Below are 21,155 nucleotides of genomic sequence, written 5' to 3'. Positions count from 1 at the left end.
TTTTGAAATAGTTAATAGAATACATTTTTAATTACCTCGTGCCATAAGAGTGTTTAGTTCTGGGTTTTATTGCCTTCTTTGTGGAAAGATAGGAAGAGCTGCTTTGGGGGTTTTTGTTGTTGTGTGTTTTGGGATTTGTTTTTTTTGTTGGTGTTTTTTTTGTGGGGTTTTTTTGGTACTGCGAGTCATACATACCTCAAATTGGGAGAGAACAAGCCAGTGTATCATTGCAAATTTTGTGTTGGTTTTTTTTTCCCCTTTTTTTTTTCCCTCCCTGCATTATATTCAAGAAATTCTCCCTCTTTGTGTAAGCTACCACATCCAGCCTTAGGATCTTAGGCTGGAGTAGTCATGTTTCCAATATAGGGAGATGTTAATCTGCTCCTACTTGGTCTAGTCTGCGTATTGGTCACAAAGTCTAATGAACACCATTCCTTTCCTCCTGTCAGGAGTTCATTAGAAGATGGAGGACATAATTGCTTATGTGAAACATTGTGTTTTGGGAAGAGTCCGGTTTCATCCAGACAGGGAGCACAGCTATGAAATCTGTTTATAGTGCCTCTGTGAGCTTAGTCACTGAAATTCTGGGACTTTTTTGACTAATCTTAAAATGTCTTTTCTTTGAATTATGTATGATTAGCCTGTCTGCGTCTAGAAATGCATAGGTTACCTGAAACTGAGATGACAATTTTTTTACCAAGAATGTAGCTTTTCTTTCGTTAATGAAATCTGCCGTTCAAAGGAATGCTGTTCTCCCGCTTGTCCATTTCCGTTTCTCTCCAAGTACATTTTGCCACATGGAAGTAGATTTTAAATAGCAGAAATTCAGGAGGCAGGAAATTCTCATGTTCTTCATAACTGCTGAGTCTGGTTCTGCCTCAGCCTGCAAACAGTTTGAAATACTGCTGTAAATATTTGTGGACCTTATTACCTGAAATTTAATCTCTGAGAATTTAATGCTGAGACAGAGTCAATGCTAGATCTCCTCTTTATTTTTCTGCAAGTCTACATTTTATCTTTTAATATTACTTCAATAAAACAGTGATTCCATTAATTTAGATGCCATCATATCATTACATTCCTATGCAGTAGGAGTTACAGAAAGGTGCGTCAGCGCAATGTACTTCTACAAATGTTGAAATAATGATTTTTGCTGGTTAGAAACAGTTGAGACAAACCTGAAACACAGTGTTAGGGAGTTCATTGGAGGTATCAAGTGGAAGTTGAGATAGGTTTGCTCTGAGTACAAATAATGTGAAGGACGTGAATGAGGTGTCTGCAAGGGGAGAGGGAGAGAGAGGAGAGGAGCTGCTGCAAAAATAGAGGTAGAACTAGAGACAGCATTGTGGAAGCATGGCACTGTAGAAGGGTAGTAAATCTCAACATAAACTAAATATTAATCTCCAGTTTATGAACATGGTGTGAAGAATCTGGTCTGTGTAACATGTTCCTACTTAGATTTCTCATTCTCAGAATAATGAGGAGCACGCTTTCCTGTGCTGTTGTTGTCTGTGAAAAATACTGACTGTCTGGTTGAATCGCACTTTTTCTAGACAAGTAAGGAGAGTTCTTCTCTTGTAATAGTACAAAACTACATAGAACATAACTGATTATCTGAGGTGCCTTTTCAGTCAAAGAGTGTACATTTCAGCTGTATATGCTCTGAGAGGCAAATGACCTCCCAACCCCTAAATATCTAGTGTTACAAACTTTCTGCATTGTATCCTCTGGTATGCTGATGTTTTTTAATAGCCCATTTGTAAGTTTAATTATGCTTTGTGTAGGCTGGTTGTAACTTAAATTTTTGTAGGAGCCAGATAAGTGAATCAGTGCTCAGCGGTCATCTTAATTTGCTAACAGTTCTGGTAAATTCGTAAGTCCTAACTGGCTATCTAAGGATTGATGGAGCTTTCAGCTATGAATTTAGGATGAATGGCTTCTGTGTGTATGTTGTTTTCAGAGATCCGGTATGATATGATATAATTACACTCAGAAATAAAAATAATTTCATTTTTAGATAATGTTTCTTAGTTTTATTTCTCCATTTCTATTGAACTAGGCAACCTGGATATCTGGGCTATTACTGTGGAGGAGAGAGCTAAACACGATCAACAGTTCCATAGTCTGAAACCAACATCTGGATTTATCACTGGTAATGAAGTAATTTTCACTTCTAATTTCATTTAATTGAATCTTAACTAACGAGCCTAAATATATAGAGTTGCCTGGGAGACATTTGGGCATAAGAATGTAAAAAATTGAACAGATCTTACTAATTTTTATATCCCATTTCTCAGATGCCTCACCACATCAACCTCATCTTTTCTGATATTTTCTGGTATTTGCCAGCTATATACCTGGTTTATGCCACTTGATTTTTCTGTAAGTAAGATTACCCAATAGAACTGCTTTATAGAGCCACAGTTATAAATAATTTTAGAATCAGCTGGGACTTGCAAATTGTCGAGTTTGAATTCAGGACATGGAATCACCCTGATGATGGGTAATATTTATAGTGCCTTAATGTGCTCAATGAATTTGACTCACTGTACTGAGTCTGGCTGAGATAGATTTAACTTTCTTCATGGCAGCCTGTGTGGTGCTGTGTTTTGGATTTGTGACTAAAGCAGTGTTGATAACATGTCAACGTTTTGGGTATTTCTGAACAGTGCTTACAAAGTCTCAAGGCTTTCACTGTTTCTCACTCTGCACTTCCCGCCCCCCCCGCCCTTCCCCCGTGAGTAGGCTTAGGGTGGGCAAGAAGTTGGGAAGGAGACACAGCAGGGACACCTGACCCCGAGTGACCAAAAGGTTATCCTGTACCACCATGCTCAGCGAGGACTGGGAGGGGTCTGTTGTCTTCCAAGTTAGCTATTGCTCAGAGACTGAGCTTGAGAGAGGTGGTGAGTGATTACCTTTGCATCACTTTGGGGTTTTTTCTGCTCTTTCACTTATTAAACTGTCTTTATCATGAGCAATGCGTTTTCTGAGTTTTCTCACTTCTGCTTTCTCTCTTCTCTTCCCCATCCTGCTAGGAGGAGGGGAGTGAGTGAGTGGCTGGGTGCTTAGTTTCTGCCTGAGGTCAATCCAGCATGCTAACATACTAATAGATTAAGAAGTCTGTTTTAAATAAAGATGTATCAGTTTAACTGAAATCTGTTTCAGAAACTGATTGTTTAAACTAGTGAAATTGGCGTGGATGATCTCTTTAGAAAGTGTAAATGGCAAAATTGATTTAAGTTGTGGGAAGCAAAGCTGTAAGTAAAGGAATCCCACTGTTCCTACTAAATTTTCATTGAACACTACTAATTTGCATTGGTTTTAAAGTCAGTAGGAGCCTTGCTTTTTTGTTAGCATCTTTTGTTGCATTTAATTTCCTTTAGTGTTGTCTAAACTCTGATGCTCAATTGAAGTGAAAGGTTTAGAAGTGTTTTACCTTTCTTGTCTGATACATAAAGAGGATTTCCAGATTGTGAAATCAGAATTGGATTCTTAGGAGAGTCTCATCACAGCCATACGTGCCTCCGAGTATACAATTTGATTGTTTCCGCTCCTGTTACATGATACGGTACAAAATACTACTGTTTTTATTGACCTCCTGTGATATTTAGTGCTATTTCTAGTCTATTTGCAACTTTCCTTTACAGGCCACAACATTTCCAAGTGCCTAATCCTTTTGTAATTGTTTTGTTATCCTTACTTTTAATTGGTAGTTGGAAATTGACTTTGAAATATGCCATTGCTTTCTTTAATGGTGGCTTATCAGGTTCACATCAGGGTAAAGACCATTTTATTTAGTTTTTGCTGTCTGACTACCATTGTACTTCCAAAAAATCCAAGATACATACTTTCTCTGGAAGAAAAAATTTTTCCTTTTCTCACAAGGCATATGATTCCTGCTAACAGAGCCATTACTGTGAACCATGAGTTTCCCATTGCTCTAAATGTTTATGGCCAGTTGACTTCATGTGGTGCTGACTGTTACAGACTTAAAAAGTATGTGCTTGTTGGAAATACCTGGTAGGTTCACAAATGACAAAATAAGCTTTAATCTCATACTGTGTTATGTATATGTGGCATTAAGTATTTATGGTTTTACTGTTACTTCTGTTTTAGCTGGTTTTGACTCATGATTTCCTTTTTCGTCTTACATACATTTTTAGCATTTTCTGAAATGATGTCCTATTTATTTTATAGGTGATCAAGCTAGAAACTTTTTTTTTCAATCTGGGTTACCTCAGCCAGTGTTAGCACAAATATGGTGAGTATATGGGAGGGGATGGGACAATAGCAGTTATGTCACGGAGTGAAATTTACTGGTACAGATGTGAATAGTAACTATCTTTCACATTCTGGGGTTTAAAATCACTTTAGTTCGCTGTGTTTTCCAGAAGTCTACAAGGCAAATATGGTTTGTAGTATGTTTTAGCTGAGTTTTTAAGTTACTATTCAGTTATTGGAAGTAACCATCCTTCTACAAATGGCAGTTTTGAATTTGGTGATTTGCAATCCTAATTTCATATTACTGAATGCTTTCAACTTTATTAAAACTGTACTAATATAATCATTAAGGACAGTAATTAGTATTATAAATCTTCTAATGGAAGAGCCTGCGCAAGACTCGCAAAATTTCTTAAAAGAATTAATACTGGCATAGACTATTTCCATTGTAGCTGGAGACACAGCTTGAAAGCTTGAAATTTTTACTATTACTCGGTGAGTTTAGACAGATCAAAATCTCAATTGCTGTATATTACACATCACAAACATTTCTATGATCTGCTAGTTTCTTCATATAATTGTTTCTGCTCCAAATGATATGACCCCGCCAGACTTGGACATGCTGACTTGCATAACTTATTCATCATTTATGTTAATTATATTACTGGTAAAACTTTTTTGGTGCTACACGGAGTGAAATAATACTGTTTTCATTCTAGATTGGGTAAAAGCAGCAACTTTTCCTCTGTTGTTAACTCTTTGAAAGAGGAGTTTATTGCAGTTACAAACCTTGTTGTAGTGAGGACTTCTAAGGGCAGAATCTTGTTCTGACTGGAGAAAGAAGAGAGTTATTTTCTTGCAAGAAAAACAGTTGCTTTGGGAATACGCGTGCCTGAAAGAGAGGCTGGATTTACATGGCTTTTAAATAAATAGCTTATTTTCTTTTCAAATTATGTTCATTGTACAAATATCAAATCTGATCTGGTGATCTTACTTGCTGGAGACTCAGTGAAAGTTCAAATGTCCCTTTAGAACTTCTCTTGCCTCTTAATTGAGAAGTTTGTCTTAAACAGGATATCCTTTCTCCAAATGCCTCTTCTACAGGCATTAGCTTTAAATAGGTGTGAACAAAACTAAACGGTTGTAAATAGTCTGACTAAAAATCTCTTCCGCTATGAATTATTCTTTTTTTCAGCCTTTTGAGAGGGAGGGAATCATTCCGCTAGTTCTGCAGTTGTCATAGAAACAAGACCCAAACTTGCACATTTTTTTAAAGTTGAAGTAAAACTTATTCATGCTGCCTTTATAAATCATAAAATCCCTTTCTTAGTGTCTTTCTTCATTTCTTGTTCATCTCTGAATTAAGAAAAATAAAAATTTAAATAAAAATCTGGATCACTTGTGTATATTCCCAGTTGGAAATAGAATAACCGAATAGGAAAATAGTTGCATAGTGGTAGTAAGACCCCTTAAAAAGAAGAGAGAAGGGGAAGAAAAAAAAAAAAAAAAGGAAAACGCACTTCTTTTCCCACAACTTGAATGATTTAACTTTTGATCTATCAGTGAGTGGTTGCTTGTAACCTACCACAGATTGCTGCTATTCCACAGAAACAATAGATGTTCAACTGTTTAGTGTCAAGAAGTCCTTTACAGCCTGCAAAGAACATCACAATATGCTCAAGATTGCGTTGAAAAATGTGAATCAGTATTTGTCTTAGCTCCTGGGGGTGGCATCTCAAAGTTGCATACTTGCTTTGTGGATTAATAGCAATATTTTAATGTTGCCTGTCTAAATCTCTACTAACATTGATATAGTTATGCGAGTACTTTAATAGAAGGGGGAGTTCTGGAGTAATAAGCGCAGAATCTCTGTGACAGATATGAGCTGCACAGAGCTTCTTTTCTATCAGTATTCTTTATTTCTTGAATAGATGGGTTTTATTTTTTTTTTTAAATACCATCTGGTTATTAGAGGGAGAGAAGAGGAGGTACAACAGTCTTTAAGGAAGGAAAGTTTTTATTCTGAGTTTGAGCAATTGTAAAACACTTCAAATTAATTTTCTGATCCTAGAAATACGGAATTGTGTGCATGTTGAGTTTTGGAAATGTTTTCCTGTTCTTAGTGAGTCTACTTACTTTGAATACAGTTGATCATATTAATCTGTCTGCAAGGTAGGAGCCTAGCATTTGTTTCATAAAGGATTACCTACAGCTGTATGTAGACAAGCTTATTCTAATACAAAGTTTCATCTGTTTTGTTGGCTATGGAAGTTCTTGTATAGAAAAACACAACTGGGAAAGGAACTGCAGAGGGGATTGGCCTAATGAGTATTTGACCATATTGCTTTCAGAGCTCTCTGCAGAAAAAGCAAGCCCTCTGTCTTTATGAGTTTCCAAACGTATTATCTCATGAGTGAGAGAATTTTGTTTGCCTAAGTGAGCAGTGTAAGGACTTTTGCTGTCTTATGTTTCAATTTTAATGAAAACTGAATTGCCATTTTTGTATCATGAAAAAATAATTTTCACTAGAACCTCAAGGAATGCTGGCTAGCTAGCTGAAGTACTAGTTAAAGGTTTTCTGCGCGAGGAGCTGCTTTGAGAATATTCTGCAGTTGGTGTAGTTTTCAAAGATGAGACTCTAAGGAGTGTATCTTATTTTAACTTCTGCTACTAATCAAAGCTTCTTCAGAATTCATGTTGCTTAAAAATAGTAGCTCCATGTTTTTTAGCATTGGCAGTTCCTGTGTCCCTTCTACTCATCGTTGATTTAAGAAAAAAGAAGTCTCTGGGACCTCAGTGGAGCAAACTAGTGGAATTATTATGGTCTGCCACGACAACTTTGTTACTGTTCTGCCCTTTACAAGCTTTGGAGTCTGCCAAGCTGGTAATCTATTAAGAAGACTCTAAGTAGGCTTTGAATTGAGACTGCAGTGACTTGGAAGATAACTGTTTTTAAGTAGGCAATAATCTGGCTTTCTTCTAAAGCCCTTACGAATGGTGGCCTCAAAAAGCATCTTCTGTATAGCCTGTCTCTCTGAAATTAAATGAGAACTAAAATAATCAGCGCCATCTGTTTTTCATGCATTTAGAGTTACTTATTTTTTCAGGACAGACTGAAGCCATTGATTGATTTGCCTGTTTCAGACATATGCTTCCCTTACAACCTTCTTAAATTTGTGTTCGTGTGGGAGTGAAAGATTATGAGTGGCAATTCTGTGAGTTGTAACTCTTACTATACATGTATTGATTAAGTGCCTGATTCTAAAGACCTATTTTCTCCCATTTTGGCTGAGTTTTATAATGCAGTATGGGATTGTGTAATCGAATATGGGAATGTAAAGCTAAATAAATCCAGGATTTCTGAACTGCGAGGGGGTTTCCTTGGTTTAACACTCCGTGCTGTTTTCATGGATAGATGTTTTGTAGCCTAATCATAAGCTTATTTGGTGGAAAAAAACTGTGCAGGCTCGGTTTCTGAGCCTCATAAATGCAGAAATAATCAAGTTGTGTTTGCATTCTGCAGAAAAGAGGAGAGAAAGGAGGAGGAAAAGATCTGTAGGGGAAGAATTTTGTCAGCACCTGAAACCTAGCCTTGTGATGAGGCCCACTGCAGCTATTATCTTTATAAAACCCTTGTTACAAACACAGGCCTGTTCTGTAAAATTTGATAAATATTTAGTCAATGTTTAATCCATTTACTGCTCTGCACTGGTTCCGGCCAGACCTTAAATGAAACAAATTTAGGGACACTACATTCTTCCAAATTTCATTAGAAGCAGAACAGTGAAATCGGGTAGTGTTTACTGTCAGCCACACTGCATTTGAGGTGATGTTTATTCATAAGTAGCACTGTAATTTAACAGCATGACACTAGGTTCAGTAATTAGAAATGGAAATTTGTCCTAACTTTGCACTGAATATTTTGTCAGATGAAAGCTGATTTTTGTTAGCATGCAGTAAAAAAGCATACGAATTCTGTAGTGTATACATAATTTTTCTCACTGAAATTCATGCTGTTAATTTAAATAACAAAGCCACTGACGTAGAGTAAATGAGTTGAACAGAAGGTCAGACGTTAAATTAAAAGCTACTGATGATTACGTGAATAGAAGTTCAATTAAAGCAATGAGACTGGTGCACATTGAAGTTTCTTGTTACTGGACAGTGAATATTTTCTCATGTAGAATGCAAAGACTTGCTGTGTTCTAGCAGTACGCTTTGTAAATAGTGCCTGGAGAATCAAAGTTGCTTACAGTGTGGTATTTACTCTTACTGCATTTTCATGGCTGTGCATATGATGGGTTGAGGAACTCTCACAGTGCTTTAGTAATGGAAAGACTTAAATATTATAAATCAAAGTATTTGCAGGTGTAGTAGCCACATAGGTTGAAAAAATGAGACTACTATAAATATAACTTGCGTAATTATGTTGCTTAAGTGCGAAGATGTAAGGAACATTGTGAACATTTATTAGAGCTGTTGATGCCAGTTGGTCACTATGAAGCTGACTGACCTCTCCGTATGTTGAGGAATGAGTTGTCTTCGGGAGGACTACTGACCGCTTGGACTGCGGTCAAAAATCTGCTAGAGTAGGTTTATCCAGATCAGTTTCTCTAGCTTTGTTCCTGTGCACATCCTCAGCTTGCTAGCTATATAAGCCTGGGTTTTACTGCCCTTTTCCACTGGGCATCTGACAGAAGAATGGCTAAGCAAGTGTTGAACTAAACTTTCATTAAACACCCCACATGTTTTCCACGTTGAATATTTTTGAATTTTCTTTAGTTGCCTTCAAAAAGGTGTGGTGTCTGCTTGTAAGCATCAATTAAATGAAGTTAATTATCTGCTCCTGGTTTCCATTGTTCTTAATACTCTGTAATTTTCTAATGAGACTTTCTTACCCTGAGTATTCATTCACTGTGTGTTGGTTTACTTTCTAGTGCAAAACACAGGAAAGGGAGCACTTCAGAAAATACGTGTAGCCATTAAGTTTGTGACATTCTAACACTCCAGGTACATTTTGCCTCTTGAGTGTTTTGAGTTTGTAGTACTTGTAGCATGTGTTTCTCCCAAGTGAGACTTTTAGAAATCTAACATCGCCATTTATAGACGGTGATTAATGGATGTTGTATGAACTGTTTTGGCTGTGAAAAGTAAAAGATATATGAAGAACAAAATGTACCGAGTAATACTGTTCCTTGTAAGCCTGATTGATAATTTTAGGCAGCAAAAATCCTACAGCATGTTGTTGGACACTTCCACGCTATTGCTGAAAAATAGAGTGGATATTCTTAGTTGTCATAGTTAAATTATTAATTCATTCAAAATTAATTTGGGCTTTTTACAGGAGTTTTAAGTTGATACAGATGTTTCTGATTTAGAGAAAATTTTAGAGAGATTGAAACATGTCTTTTTGAGGTTTATACCTGTTTCATTATATACAAGGAAAAGCACTACATACTGCATACATGCATTCTGTTTGTAGGTATGCATATAGTGGCTTGTGGTACGTACACGCCAGTGGACAGAAAGATATGATGGAAGCTAATAAACTCTTAGTATTTTTATGTCTGGAGAAAACCATTCGCTTCAGAATTAACTGAACATGGATAACCTCCATAAAAAACTGAGACACCTACTTTTGAGTTTTTAACTGTTTTCTAGAAGTTAACTATACCTATCATTTTGAAATAGACATTTTTCATTAGCAGCTGTTGCAGTCTGTCCTTGTTGTTGCTTAACACCCCTAGGAGAGAGGCTTCTCTGCCTTCACTAGACTTCTCCCACTCATCTGTGCAATTTGTATCAAGACAAAAACATTATGTCTTCCACTTTAACTTAGTCTGCCAGTACACCAGGAGGTACCAGTGTGTTCTTGCTCTTTGTGGAAGTGATTAGAAGCTGAGACTCTAGAGCAATGGTGTTCTACAAGAAAGAGGAGTTACTTTTCTGATAACTTTTCACATACTTGCATGAAAGCTTTTCTTGACAGGGTTTTGATCAGAAATAAAGTTCTAGTTTAACTAGACTGTCTGGGTCCTTTGTGTTGTCATGTCTGTGACATGCAAATGTACGTATGAACTTAAAAATATATATTATACCAATACTGAAATTTGTACTCAATTCTTCAAACGAATGCAAAGAAATAAACATTAATAAATTTACAACTGATTACATTATTAATATGCATTTACTCTGTTTTTTTAGTTTGCAATTGCAGGAACTAACATTCTTCTTCCTGCTTCTCCCCCCCTCCCCCCAACTCTATTCCCTGCTGAGCATGGTTTTCTTAACCATCAAATGAAGAAACAAAAAGACAACTGTTTAAGTCAGACTACTTTACATGAAAGCTTGTTCAAGGTCTCGGCTCAATGTTTCATCTTGGGTACTATTGTTTAACTGAAAACACATTTGTACACTTGCAGATGTAATGGCGTTTGGTAAAGGGCACAGATTTAAAGAACATTTTATTTTAAGTGTACCTAAAGTACAGATTTGCAGGCTAAGTAATTTGATTCCCTGTGGTGCTGTTTGTAGTATGGTGTAGATTAATTTGTGTGATTTTGCAAAGTTTTTGTGAAACTACCTTAATTCTTCTTCTCTAGATGCTTCATTGTAATTCCTCTAAGAGTTGAAAAGTGACTTTAAAAACATTTATTAATTGCTCCAAGAAAGAAATCAATAAGCTCTCTGTTTAAACAGTGTCTTGTTTCATGATAATTTTTAGCCTGGCATAATTATTTTGAGTGGAAATTAATTAGTGTATAGTATACATGCTTCTGTGCATGCTCCTAGGTCAGTTCCTCAAGTTCAGAATTTAACAATCTAACTGTGAAAATCGTGTATTTTGTAGGGCTCTAGCTGACATGAACAATGATGGGAGGATGGATCAGTTGGAGTTTTCAATAGCTATGAAACTTATCAAATTAAAACTACAAGGTTATCAACTCCCATCTGCACTGCCTCCTGTCATGAAGCAGCCACCTATTGCTCTGCCTAGTGCACCAGGATTTGGTAAGCTCTTTATTTTCTTGCTTGTTAGCTTGTATTATAGTGAGCGAATTTGAATTCGGCTGTTTTGTGGTTTCTAAAGAAACTTTTGGGAAAAATTACTTATAAAAGTACATGGACTCAACACACACTCCCCAAAAAAATCTTAATGAGCTTTTAGCACCCAACCTTAAGTTGAAGTCTTTTTGCTTCAGGTCTTACACTGCTCCCTGTATGTTCCAAACAAAAGTGTTTATGGGGGAAAAAACATGGATCAGGTAGCAGGGCTAGTGCATTCCAAAGTGATAGAGTCTTTATTTAAACTATTGTTACTTATCCCTATTTTTCATTAAGGGATCTCCAGCTTTGGCAGGAGATGTTTTTCTTGATTTTCTACAAATCATGGTAGTAATACACCCCTCTGCTTTTATTTTATGAACAGTGCTGCACTAGCATTAGCAAGAACAGCTGTTGATTCAGTTCTCGTGGTTAGTACTCCAAAGTCACTTCAAGGGAAAGAGTAGGGAAAGTGGGATAGTGAGAAGAAAATAACAAAATGAAGCTGAACCTCATGTTTGACAGCTGGATGTTCAGCTCTGTTCTGCAGTGAGAGGTTCTCTACCTTGCTGTTTTAGTTGTTGCTCTGACTCAAGGTTGATGGGTGCCTGTGAATTATTGCTGTCCTGAAGAAAAGGAAGTAGTACATTTGATATACTGCGTGCAACTGTGATGTTTGATCAGTTGTCACTTCCAGAAGTTTTACAAACAGTTTTATTTTTGACTGTAAGAAACCAGGGAAACTGAACAGAACTAATACTGATTTAAGTGAGAAAAAGCATAGTAAAGTCAAACACCCAAGAAAACCAGCAAAATCTGTGATTTTCTTTTTCCACACTGGGTGTAAACTTGATCTCAGCTGTTTGCACACAGCCTCATTCTTCCCATTGGCATGACTGGACTTCCTTAACCTCCCTGTTATCCATGCAACTGTGCTTACACCTAAAATACCTCATTCCTGTGCTTTACCCTATTAGCTTTGCACTGTTTGATCTTGACAATAGGCTGCAAGCAGTTATCCTGAAGCTTGGTCTTTTCAGTTGTGGCTAAATGTAGGCTTCGGGTTCATTACTCACTGGAAGTCGACAGTGCTGCTCTTCATTTAGTTCAAGGCAAACAATTCTTTTCTTCAGCATATGCTAATAGACTTTTTTGGTCCGTGTTGCATCCAGTGTGATCTTATATGCATACATTATAGTTGTTGCCTCTGCATTGTTTTATGTTCCCCTGCCATGCTAATGGTGCAGCGGACTGTAAGAGTTCTTTCAAGGGGCGTGTGGAAGTTTCCATTTCAATTTGCTCTTTAATTCTGCACTTACTGCTGGGTTGCAGGCTGCAGTTAAATTGTTATATCATATTAGAAGTCTCTAAATCAGAAAAAATTTCTCCTTTTTTTGCCCATAGGTATTGGGGGCATTGCCAGCATACCATCTCTTACAACTGTTGCCCCAGTGCCAATGGCATCTATTCCAGTAGTAGGAATGTCTCCACCATTAGTATCTTCTGTTCCTGCAGCAGCAGTACCTCCCCTGGCTAATGGAGCTCCTGCTGTTATACAGCCTCTGCCTGCTTTTGCTCATCCTGGTATGCTACATACTGAGACTCTGTATACTCTCTCGCTATTAACAAACTATTTTGCCAATTTCTTTGGATCCAGAGAACAGCAGTCATACAATTAGCCATTCTAACTTACTTTAAAGAATGACTTTGGGTAAGGACTGTACTTTGGTTTAGCCCAATGTAATTGATAAGCAAACTTGTATAAAAGTTAAAAGAAGAAACGTGGACATACCATGCTGTAACAGTGAGTCAAGCTGAGCAAAATGTTAACCCTGGTATAACAGCAGTGTGCTAAATCTAGCTTGCCAATAAACTGTTGCCTAGAAAATGGTCCTCTGCTGTCTATTTATAACTATATTTAGCTGCTATTTGTTGGGATTACTTTAAAATACTGGAATACGTATGACTTCTAACATTAATCACATTAAATACAGTGTTTGCATAAAACTGCAAAAGTAAAAAGACAGGAGAGAAGTGCCTGTGTGTTTTCACCTATTTTGTTAGACGCTGTTAACTTATCTTAGTATTTTTAAAAGGGATACCATCAAATGAACCGTAATGGTTGTATTTGATATTAGGAGCTAAATGAACGTCATTGAAATTCTACAGTTTAAAATGCTAATACTAATAAATACGTATGTTCTCGTATTTACAGCCACATTGCCAAAGAGTTCTTCCTTTAGTAGATCTGGTCCAGGATCACAGCTAAACGCAAAACTGCAAAAGGCACAGTCGTTTGATGTGGCTAGGTAAGTTGATATGGAATGAGTGTATGTGTGCATCTGGTTCCCCAGGGTTAGAAAAAATACTCCTCTTTTACAGAGCTGTTTTCTGAAATAATATTTACTTGCAGAAATCAATTCCTGCTGAGATACTACTTCAGGATTTTATTGGACGCTGTGGTTTTACAAGGAATGTTCCATGACTAGTGAATCACTGAGATACAATAATTAACTATTACAGTACATGTTCACACTATTTTCAGACTCTTGAAAACTTAATTTTTAGAAAAGTTTGCTGCTATAAATGTAATATGCATTGTGTAATACTGCACAGGCACTCCTGTTAGTGTGAGAACATAACAGGTAATATTCTTTAAATTTAACTACTGTAGGATTATTTTTAAAAGCAAAATATTTAATAGTTCTTGTATTTGAAATGCACTTCACATAACTGTTTCTTATATATCATTTAAGTTCTGTGTGAAAAATCACCTGAAAGGCTCTTAGATTATTTCAAGGCCTAGGAAAATGTATGGTCAAGTAAAACGTATTTTACTGTGGTCTGAAGAACTGTAACAAAAGTAAAACTTCATTAGAGGAGGTGAGATAGTAATTTCCCAAAGTCTTTATCAATCAAAACTTTCTTACAGGTCTATACTACAGACTTTTTTTGCAAGAAACAAATGGATTGGAACATTATTTAATTATCCATTTTTATTTTCATTTTTCTTCTGCAGATTTTTCTTGTGCCCTGGTATTAGATAAGTGACACTACTGTTTATTGGCAAATAGGATTAAAAATCTTTCAGAACAAACAGTTCTTTTTCTCTTTGAAATCTAGTACTGTCAGTAACGTAGTAGTGATGCACTGATATGATTTCCAGAGGTACAAGAAGTTATCTGCTTTGTCTGTAACAACACTTTTAGTGTTTATAATAAATGAAGTTTAGGGAACTTCAGGTGAAATGGCTTCTAGGCTATGAGGGCTGTCATAGTTTTGGGGTTAACTATATCTGAATCTTGCTGGTCACTTTAATTGCCGACAGAGGCCTGAACCTCATGTGAGATGACTTCTTTTCTGAGGGGAAATTGCATGGTTCTCTGAATCTGCTTGGGCTGCGGCTGGAGCTTCCTTAGCTCAGTTGCAGTTACTTCTGTAACTCCAAAACATCTGCCAGCACTGAAGGGGATATTGCTTTACAGACTGCTGCTAATGCTGAGTGATGAACTGGCATGTGTCTTCACATTTTATTCTGGAGAAAACAGGTAGCAAGGTAATTGATTTGCAGAGTTTATGGAAAGGGAGGAAGAAGCGCTAAGTCCATTAAATTGAAATGTAAAGTTGAAGTTTTTTTTTTCCTAGCTAAGAATTATTTTGAATTTTGAGAAGAGTGAAACTCAAAATTTCACTTGCAGTGCTTTCAGCACTCTGCTGAGTCACCAGTAGTGAACTCTTGGCATACATGGTGTTTGGCATACATGAGTCAACTGTTTTCTCCTCCAGCATTTTTTCTTCCAAAACTACCATTTGACTGTCCATGAAGGAGAATTTCATTACTTAGTGTACAGTAACCTTATTTGACAGATCAAGGTACGTAAGATCAAGATATGTAAGAAAAAAGTAGACCTAAGGTGTGGAAACTCCAAATCTAGCAAAACTGGTAAGGAAGAAGTTCACATGGATAAAACTTAAATAGTTAATTGTGGGTTTGTTTTGTTTTGTTTGTGTTAAAGTTTCAATTCTTATTTTCGTTATCAAAGATGCAGCATATTTTGGCTTTGCTCCCATGAAAGAGCATTATTAAAGCACAGTAGTTTGGAAGTAGAAAACAGAAATAGAGATATTAGCTGGTTTGGGTCTTGTCGTGTGAGAATAGGACAGGAGGTCAATTAGTAGAGTATTGATGTAGTCGTCCTCAGCTCAACTGTGAAAGATCTTACCATGCTGTCTGCTCGGTGGACCAGGGAAAAGGGATTTGGTGGTTTTGGTAAAATTTTTTTTTTCACTGTAATTTGGTATGCTGTTACAAATGCTTATTTAATCTGGGTGCTTTTTTTTTTGCCTTTTTTTTTCCCTCAACCTTAAAAAAGGACAAAGTTTGAATGTGCCTAAAGACACAAAAACTGTGCTCATTGTTTTTCAGTATGAAGATTTGTCAGCCTTCAAGCATGGGAAATTATAGCTACAAATAACAGCACTCAACCTATTATATAGATTAATTAGAACTGGGAATATTACATTTGTCAGTTGAGTTGCATTGTGAGAAACTTTTGATTGCTTTCAAGTGTACCCTTTTCACACTTTTTTCTATGTTTTCAGCATATTTTATATTTGTTTTCCTTAATCATCTTATGAATTATCTGGCCAAGACAACCAGTTAAAGACAGGGTAAAATGAGATATTACTTCTGCTGACTGTGGTGAGGCATTTCCTATTATGTGTTTAGGTGAAAAGTTTTAGCTCCTCTAAACTGTTTAGGTTACTTAATTCCCTGCTAGTAAAGATAAATGCAAAACTCCTGGGCTTGCCATTCAAATGTGCCAAAAACCATCTTCTAAGACACTGAATTATGATAAATGTTTTCAAGCAAGAAGTTGAAGCTGTTGTGGTTTCAGGAGTAGAAGGGAATATTTGTGAAAAGAATCAATTCAGGCATAAAACTTGATCTCTGTGGAGCACTTCATCCTGTTGTACCTGTTAGCTTCATGTGATTAAATTTAATATTATATTTCCCCTCCTCAACCCCTTTTCCTTTTTCTATTTCTAGTGTGCCTCCTGTGGCAGAGTGGGCTGTACCTCAGTCATCAAGACTGAAGTACAGACAGCTGTTCAATAGCCATGATAAAACAATGAGTGGACACTTAACAGGTATTGATGTGGTTTTTGTTGTCTCCTTTTTTCGAACTGTAGATGGCTGTTTATAATAGCATTTAGAATGCTATTCAGATAGTAAGAGACTCATCTCTCTGCTGTCACCATGAATATTTACCTGTTCAAATCTCCCAACTGCTTAATGATCTTGTTTAGGAGCAAATATTTATTGTAGCTGGGATCATTTTGTCACCTTATTTCCGTTATTTTCTGAAAATAGGTTGGCACTGGGAAATGATTCTTGGAAAGGGTACAGTGGGTTATGTGAGAACTTATGCAGCCATTTACATTTACATCCACTGATGAGGGTGCCTATCCAGTTTCAGAAAAAAACTAGAATGGTACACTGGCTTAGTTTTACTAGTTCTGGGAGCATCTCATTTTTTTTATATTTTACTTTTGGGGGCGGGGAGGGCGGAGCTGGGGTTAGCAGTATGTATAGCCTGTTCATGCTGATACCATCTCTTCAGAACTAAGCTCTGCTCGTGCAGTAGCTACTTGGTAATGCAAGAAAAGGAGAAAGTTGCCTATTTGTTAATCCTTGTTTCACTTTTTAGGTCCCCAAGCAAGAACTATTCTTATGCAGTCAAGTTTACCCCAGGCTCAGCTGGCTACAATATGGTAAAAATAAATCTATCAGTTTCTACCAGACTGAAATCTGTATTTAAACTTCTATACTGTGTAGTGTGGGACTTTTTTCCCTTTTCAGTCTGGCTCCACTGATAAATCATTATACGTTGCTCTTTTTAATGTAGAAGTTTATAAAACAAAGTAAAAAAGAGCATATTTTACACTATGCATAGCAGCATTTTGTAAGTTGTTTTCAGTTATGGGTTTTTTATGGCAGATGAAATGTTCAGCCGCCTATGTCTTCCACATCCTCAGCCATATGTAATACCAGTGAAACTTTTATACATTTGCGCAGGTAGTACAAAATGAAGCTTAATCCGGAACCATACTTTCTTTGAGTCTTGTCTGCCTTTCATATTAGTTTCTAAGGGCTTATTTCTAAGGGGCTGGAGTTACATATGTTTAAAATAATGAATTTTAAAAGGATTTGTCTTGGCTTCTCTTTTTCCCTTCAGCTTCTTGTTTGCTGAAGTTTTTTGTGTTCTTATTGTCACAGAGATTAGCCTCTCTCCTCCCTCATACTTTAAAAGATCATGCTTTCCTGTGTGCTGTGTAATGTTTCTACTTTATTACTTGGGTAGTAGTTGGTTACTGTTGAGTTATGGTTATCTTTGGTGACTTCTCAAATGGCCTTCATGCTGCTTCTGTATATTTTTAATTTCCAGTTGCCCTCTGCAAGTTACTTCTAATTAACTTCTATAAGTTATGTTTTCTTGAAAACCATTGTCAACTCACTGACCTATCGTGACTGCTGCATCGTGAGGATGTCAGCTGTGTTGTCACTCTAACAACACAGTTCAATGGCACTTGCTTTCTTTGCTAAGCACTGATGTTTTTGTTATATCTTAAAAAGCATTATCTCCTTCTCTGTTTTCTAACAAAGCTTCTGTAAGGAAAAAAAGCATCAACCCAATCATCCAACAGATGATTAGCCAAAAAATACTCTGCTTGTTACCAGGACCTAAGTAGGTTGTGTGGGCAGGGAAATGACATCGGCATACCCCAAGAGTTCTAAACATAACTCTTGACATTCAAAGCTGCCAAGTCTATTGAGATAGGGAATGGATTTTACAGCTTTTGTTGTCTGAAGTATTGCTCTCTTTCCTGATACTCTACAGCAGTGGAACTGCTGTTGCTGTTCTCTGGGGCAAGATTTGTCAGTCTGTATTGGGGGTGGATTCAGTGACTCATAGACAGACACAGTGAAGTACTGATGTGCAGGGTGTCAGCTATTCTGTAGCAGCTGTTTTGGTATTTCTGTAACAAAGATGTGGACCCAGACTGTTAGGATAGCTGATCAATTACATTCTTGTGTGCTAGATTTTCATTCTACTGGCTTGTTCTTGTGCCCCAGCTGAGAAATTCAATAACACAAGCATAGATCAAATGGGGCTATAATTAACTGCCAAATTTAGATCCCGTAATCAAAAGTCCTGTACCTTGAGACATCAAAAGAATGTATCAGTTGCTTACCTTCAATTTTCACAGTATCATGGAAGATTGTCCTTTATGATTAGAGTACGGCATGCTAAAGAAACAAAGCTGATGTTTAGGCTGTTAAATTTTGTCCAATGCCACCTTGATATGAGTAAAAACATTGTGCATCTGTTAGAGCACTGGTTTTAGGCCATCCAGAGATGTTACTCCATAATTTTTAATATCTGCATAATGCAAAAATGTTTTTGTGCTTGTCAGGACTAGAGTGTTAATAGCTTTGATTTTAATGCAAATGTGTACTCTGGAATGTGAGATAGGAGCCTCCAGGGAGGAAGGAGATGAAACCAAGAAGTTCTACCAAACATCTGAGCTGATTCTTTTTTAGATGGTACAGCATAGTGGATGTTCACAAGGTGTTCAAGAAAACTCCATTGATTAACATTACTTATATAGCATACGGTACAGGCAGCACTCAAAGAGCAAGTGAAGTAGAAGCTGTGGCTGTAAGGGTAGTTTATAGGCAGACATGCATGAGAAATTTGGGAAATAGTGAACCATTTGAGTTTTGATTTTTATTTGGTTTGAAGAAACAAAGCAGTGTGGAAAAAAGTAGTGGAAAATGTAATTAATTTGGAACAGAATACGTTAAAACTATGCTTTTTAACAGTGATTTTTAATATTTAAGAATTTACTTATTTTGTACCTTTCCATTAAAAAGGAATCTTTCTGATATTGATCAAGATGGAAAACTTACAGCTGAAGAGTTTATTCTGGCTATGCACTTAATTGATGTAGCTATGTCTGGTCAGCCGCTGCCACCTGTACTGCCTCCAGAGTATATTCCACCTTCATTTAGGTAACTGGTTATAATTCTAGAATCTCATTCCTAGATTTTTGTTTCATTTGGGAAAGCTGTTCTGTGAGTGTAAAGTACAAGATACATGGATTTGATGTGTGGACACTTTGGTGGATGAGGAATTGGTTGGATGGTTGCGTCCAGCAGGTAGTGGTCAATGGCTCAATGCCCAGATGCAGATCGGTGACAAGTGGTATCCCTCAGGGGTCAATATTGGGACCAGTACTGTGTAATATTTTTGTCAATGACATTGTGGTATTGAGTGCACCCTCAGCAAGTTTGCAGATGACACCAAGATGAGGAGTGTGGTCAACACACCTGAGGAACAGAATGCCGTTCGGAGGGACCTGGACAAGCCGGAGAAGTGGGCCTGTGTGAACCTTATGAGGTTCAACAAGGCCAAGGGCAGGGTCCTGCACCTGGGTCGGGGCAGCCCCCAGTGTCAATACAGAATGGAGATGAAGGGATTGAGAGCAGCCCTGCCAAGAGGGACTTGGGGCTACTGGTGCATGAAAAGCTGGACATGAGCCACCAATGTGTGCTGGCAGCCAACAAGGCCAACCGTATCCTGGACTGCGTCAAAAGAAGCGTGGCCAGCAGGTTGAGGGAGGTGATTCTGCCCTTCTGCTCTGCTCTGGTGAGACCCCACCTGGAGTCCTGCGTCCAGCCCTGGAGCCTTCAGCACAGGAGAGACATGGACCTGTTGGAGCAGGTCGAGAGGAGGGCCACAAAAATGATCGGGGGGCTGGAGCATCCCTCCTGTGAGGAAAGGCTGAGAGAGTTGGGGCTGGTCAGCCTGAGGAGAGGAAGCTGCAGGGAGACCTTATTGTGGCCTTTCAGTACTTAAAAGGGGTCATATAAGAAAGATGGGGACAGACTTTTTAGCAGGGTCTGCTGCAACACGACAAGGGGTAATGGCTTCAAACTAAAAAAGGGTAGATTCAGACTCGATAGAAGGAATAAATTTTTTTACCATGCAAGTGGTGAAACACTGGCACAGGTTGCTCAGAGAGGCAGCGGAGGCCCCGTCACTGGAAACATTCCAGGACAAGTTGGACAGGGCTCTGAGCGACCTGGTCTGGTTGATGATGTCTCTGCTCAGTGCAGGGGCGTTGGACTAGATGAACCTGTAAAGGTCCCTTTCAATCCAAAACATTTAGAGATTCTATGCAAAGTAAACCCTCTTTTTTTGTACTCAATCTGTGGCACAGAATGCCTTCTCCCTAGGAAATGCTTGTCTAGCTTTTTGGTTTTGTTGCAAGTACTGGAAGCTGGAAGTAGCAAGAATGCCTTCTAAGAGTACAGTTTTGGTCAATGTCTTATGCTAGCGTATCTTGCAAAACTTACTCAGTCTCACCATATAAAGTTGAAGTGTTATAGTTCAAACTTACAATTCTGTAGAGCAAATGGGATATATCTGAATTCAAAACATGCTATGAATTTACACTGTAGCCAATTCAGATGTCTTCTGATACCGGTGTATCAGTGAGTAACAGTGGTGAGTAATTACTTCTGTTTATCTGTTTCACTTTTTAGTGGAGAAATGGGTGGGAGGGCAGTAACAGCAACACAAAGAAGTGTTTGCATACAATCATAATTTCCTTGTTCTTTAAATACCCTCCTAGAGATTACAGTTTTTTGGTTTATTACATGTGGGGTCTTGTTTTTAGCTTGAATATAGTGAAGTCTTCCTCTGTTTTTGCAACTTTTGTTATAGTAAGTCAGCGTTTCCCCAACTTCAGGCTGGTCCCAAGTAAGAGATCTTGGGGACTGGGCTGAACACAACTGTAAGTTACATGGTGCTGTGCACTTT

General features: G+C 37.6%; 1 protein-coding gene across 5 annotated transcripts in view; it reads left to right on the top strand.

Annotated features, from left to right (window-relative positions):
• Positions 1-21,155, top strand: part of ITSN1 (intersectin 1) — a 141,444-nt gene that overhangs the window by 34,896 nt on the left and 85,393 nt on the right. For 3 of the 5 annotated variants that reach the window (XM_075432445.1, XM_075432452.1, XM_075432473.1), the window contains exons 3-10: positions 2,060-2,152; positions 4,198-4,261; positions 11,072-11,232; positions 12,670-12,849; positions 13,481-13,574; positions 16,316-16,416; positions 16,977-17,040; positions 19,205-19,342. In XM_075432445.1, coding sequence (XP_075288560.1) covers positions 2,060-2,152; positions 4,198-4,261; positions 11,072-11,232; positions 12,670-12,849; positions 13,481-13,574; positions 16,316-16,416; positions 16,977-17,040; positions 19,205-19,342 — 895 coding nt within the window. Of the gene's footprint in view, positions 1-2,059; positions 2,153-4,197; positions 4,262-9,158; positions 9,232-11,071; positions 11,233-12,669; positions 12,850-13,480; positions 13,575-16,315; positions 16,417-16,976; positions 17,041-19,204; positions 19,343-21,155 lie in introns of those variants that run through there. The other 2 variants (XM_075432466.1, XM_075432459.1) reach the window with 2 other exon arrangements.

The sequence above is a fragment of the Opisthocomus hoazin genome, chromosome 1 (assembly GCF_030867145.1).
Source record: "Opisthocomus hoazin isolate bOpiHoa1 chromosome 1, bOpiHoa1.hap1, whole genome shotgun sequence".
In the NCBI taxonomy this organism is placed as follows: Eukaryota; Metazoa; Chordata; class Aves; order Opisthocomiformes; family Opisthocomidae; genus Opisthocomus; species Opisthocomus hoazin.
This window is presented reverse-complemented; position numbering and strand designations above follow the sequence as displayed.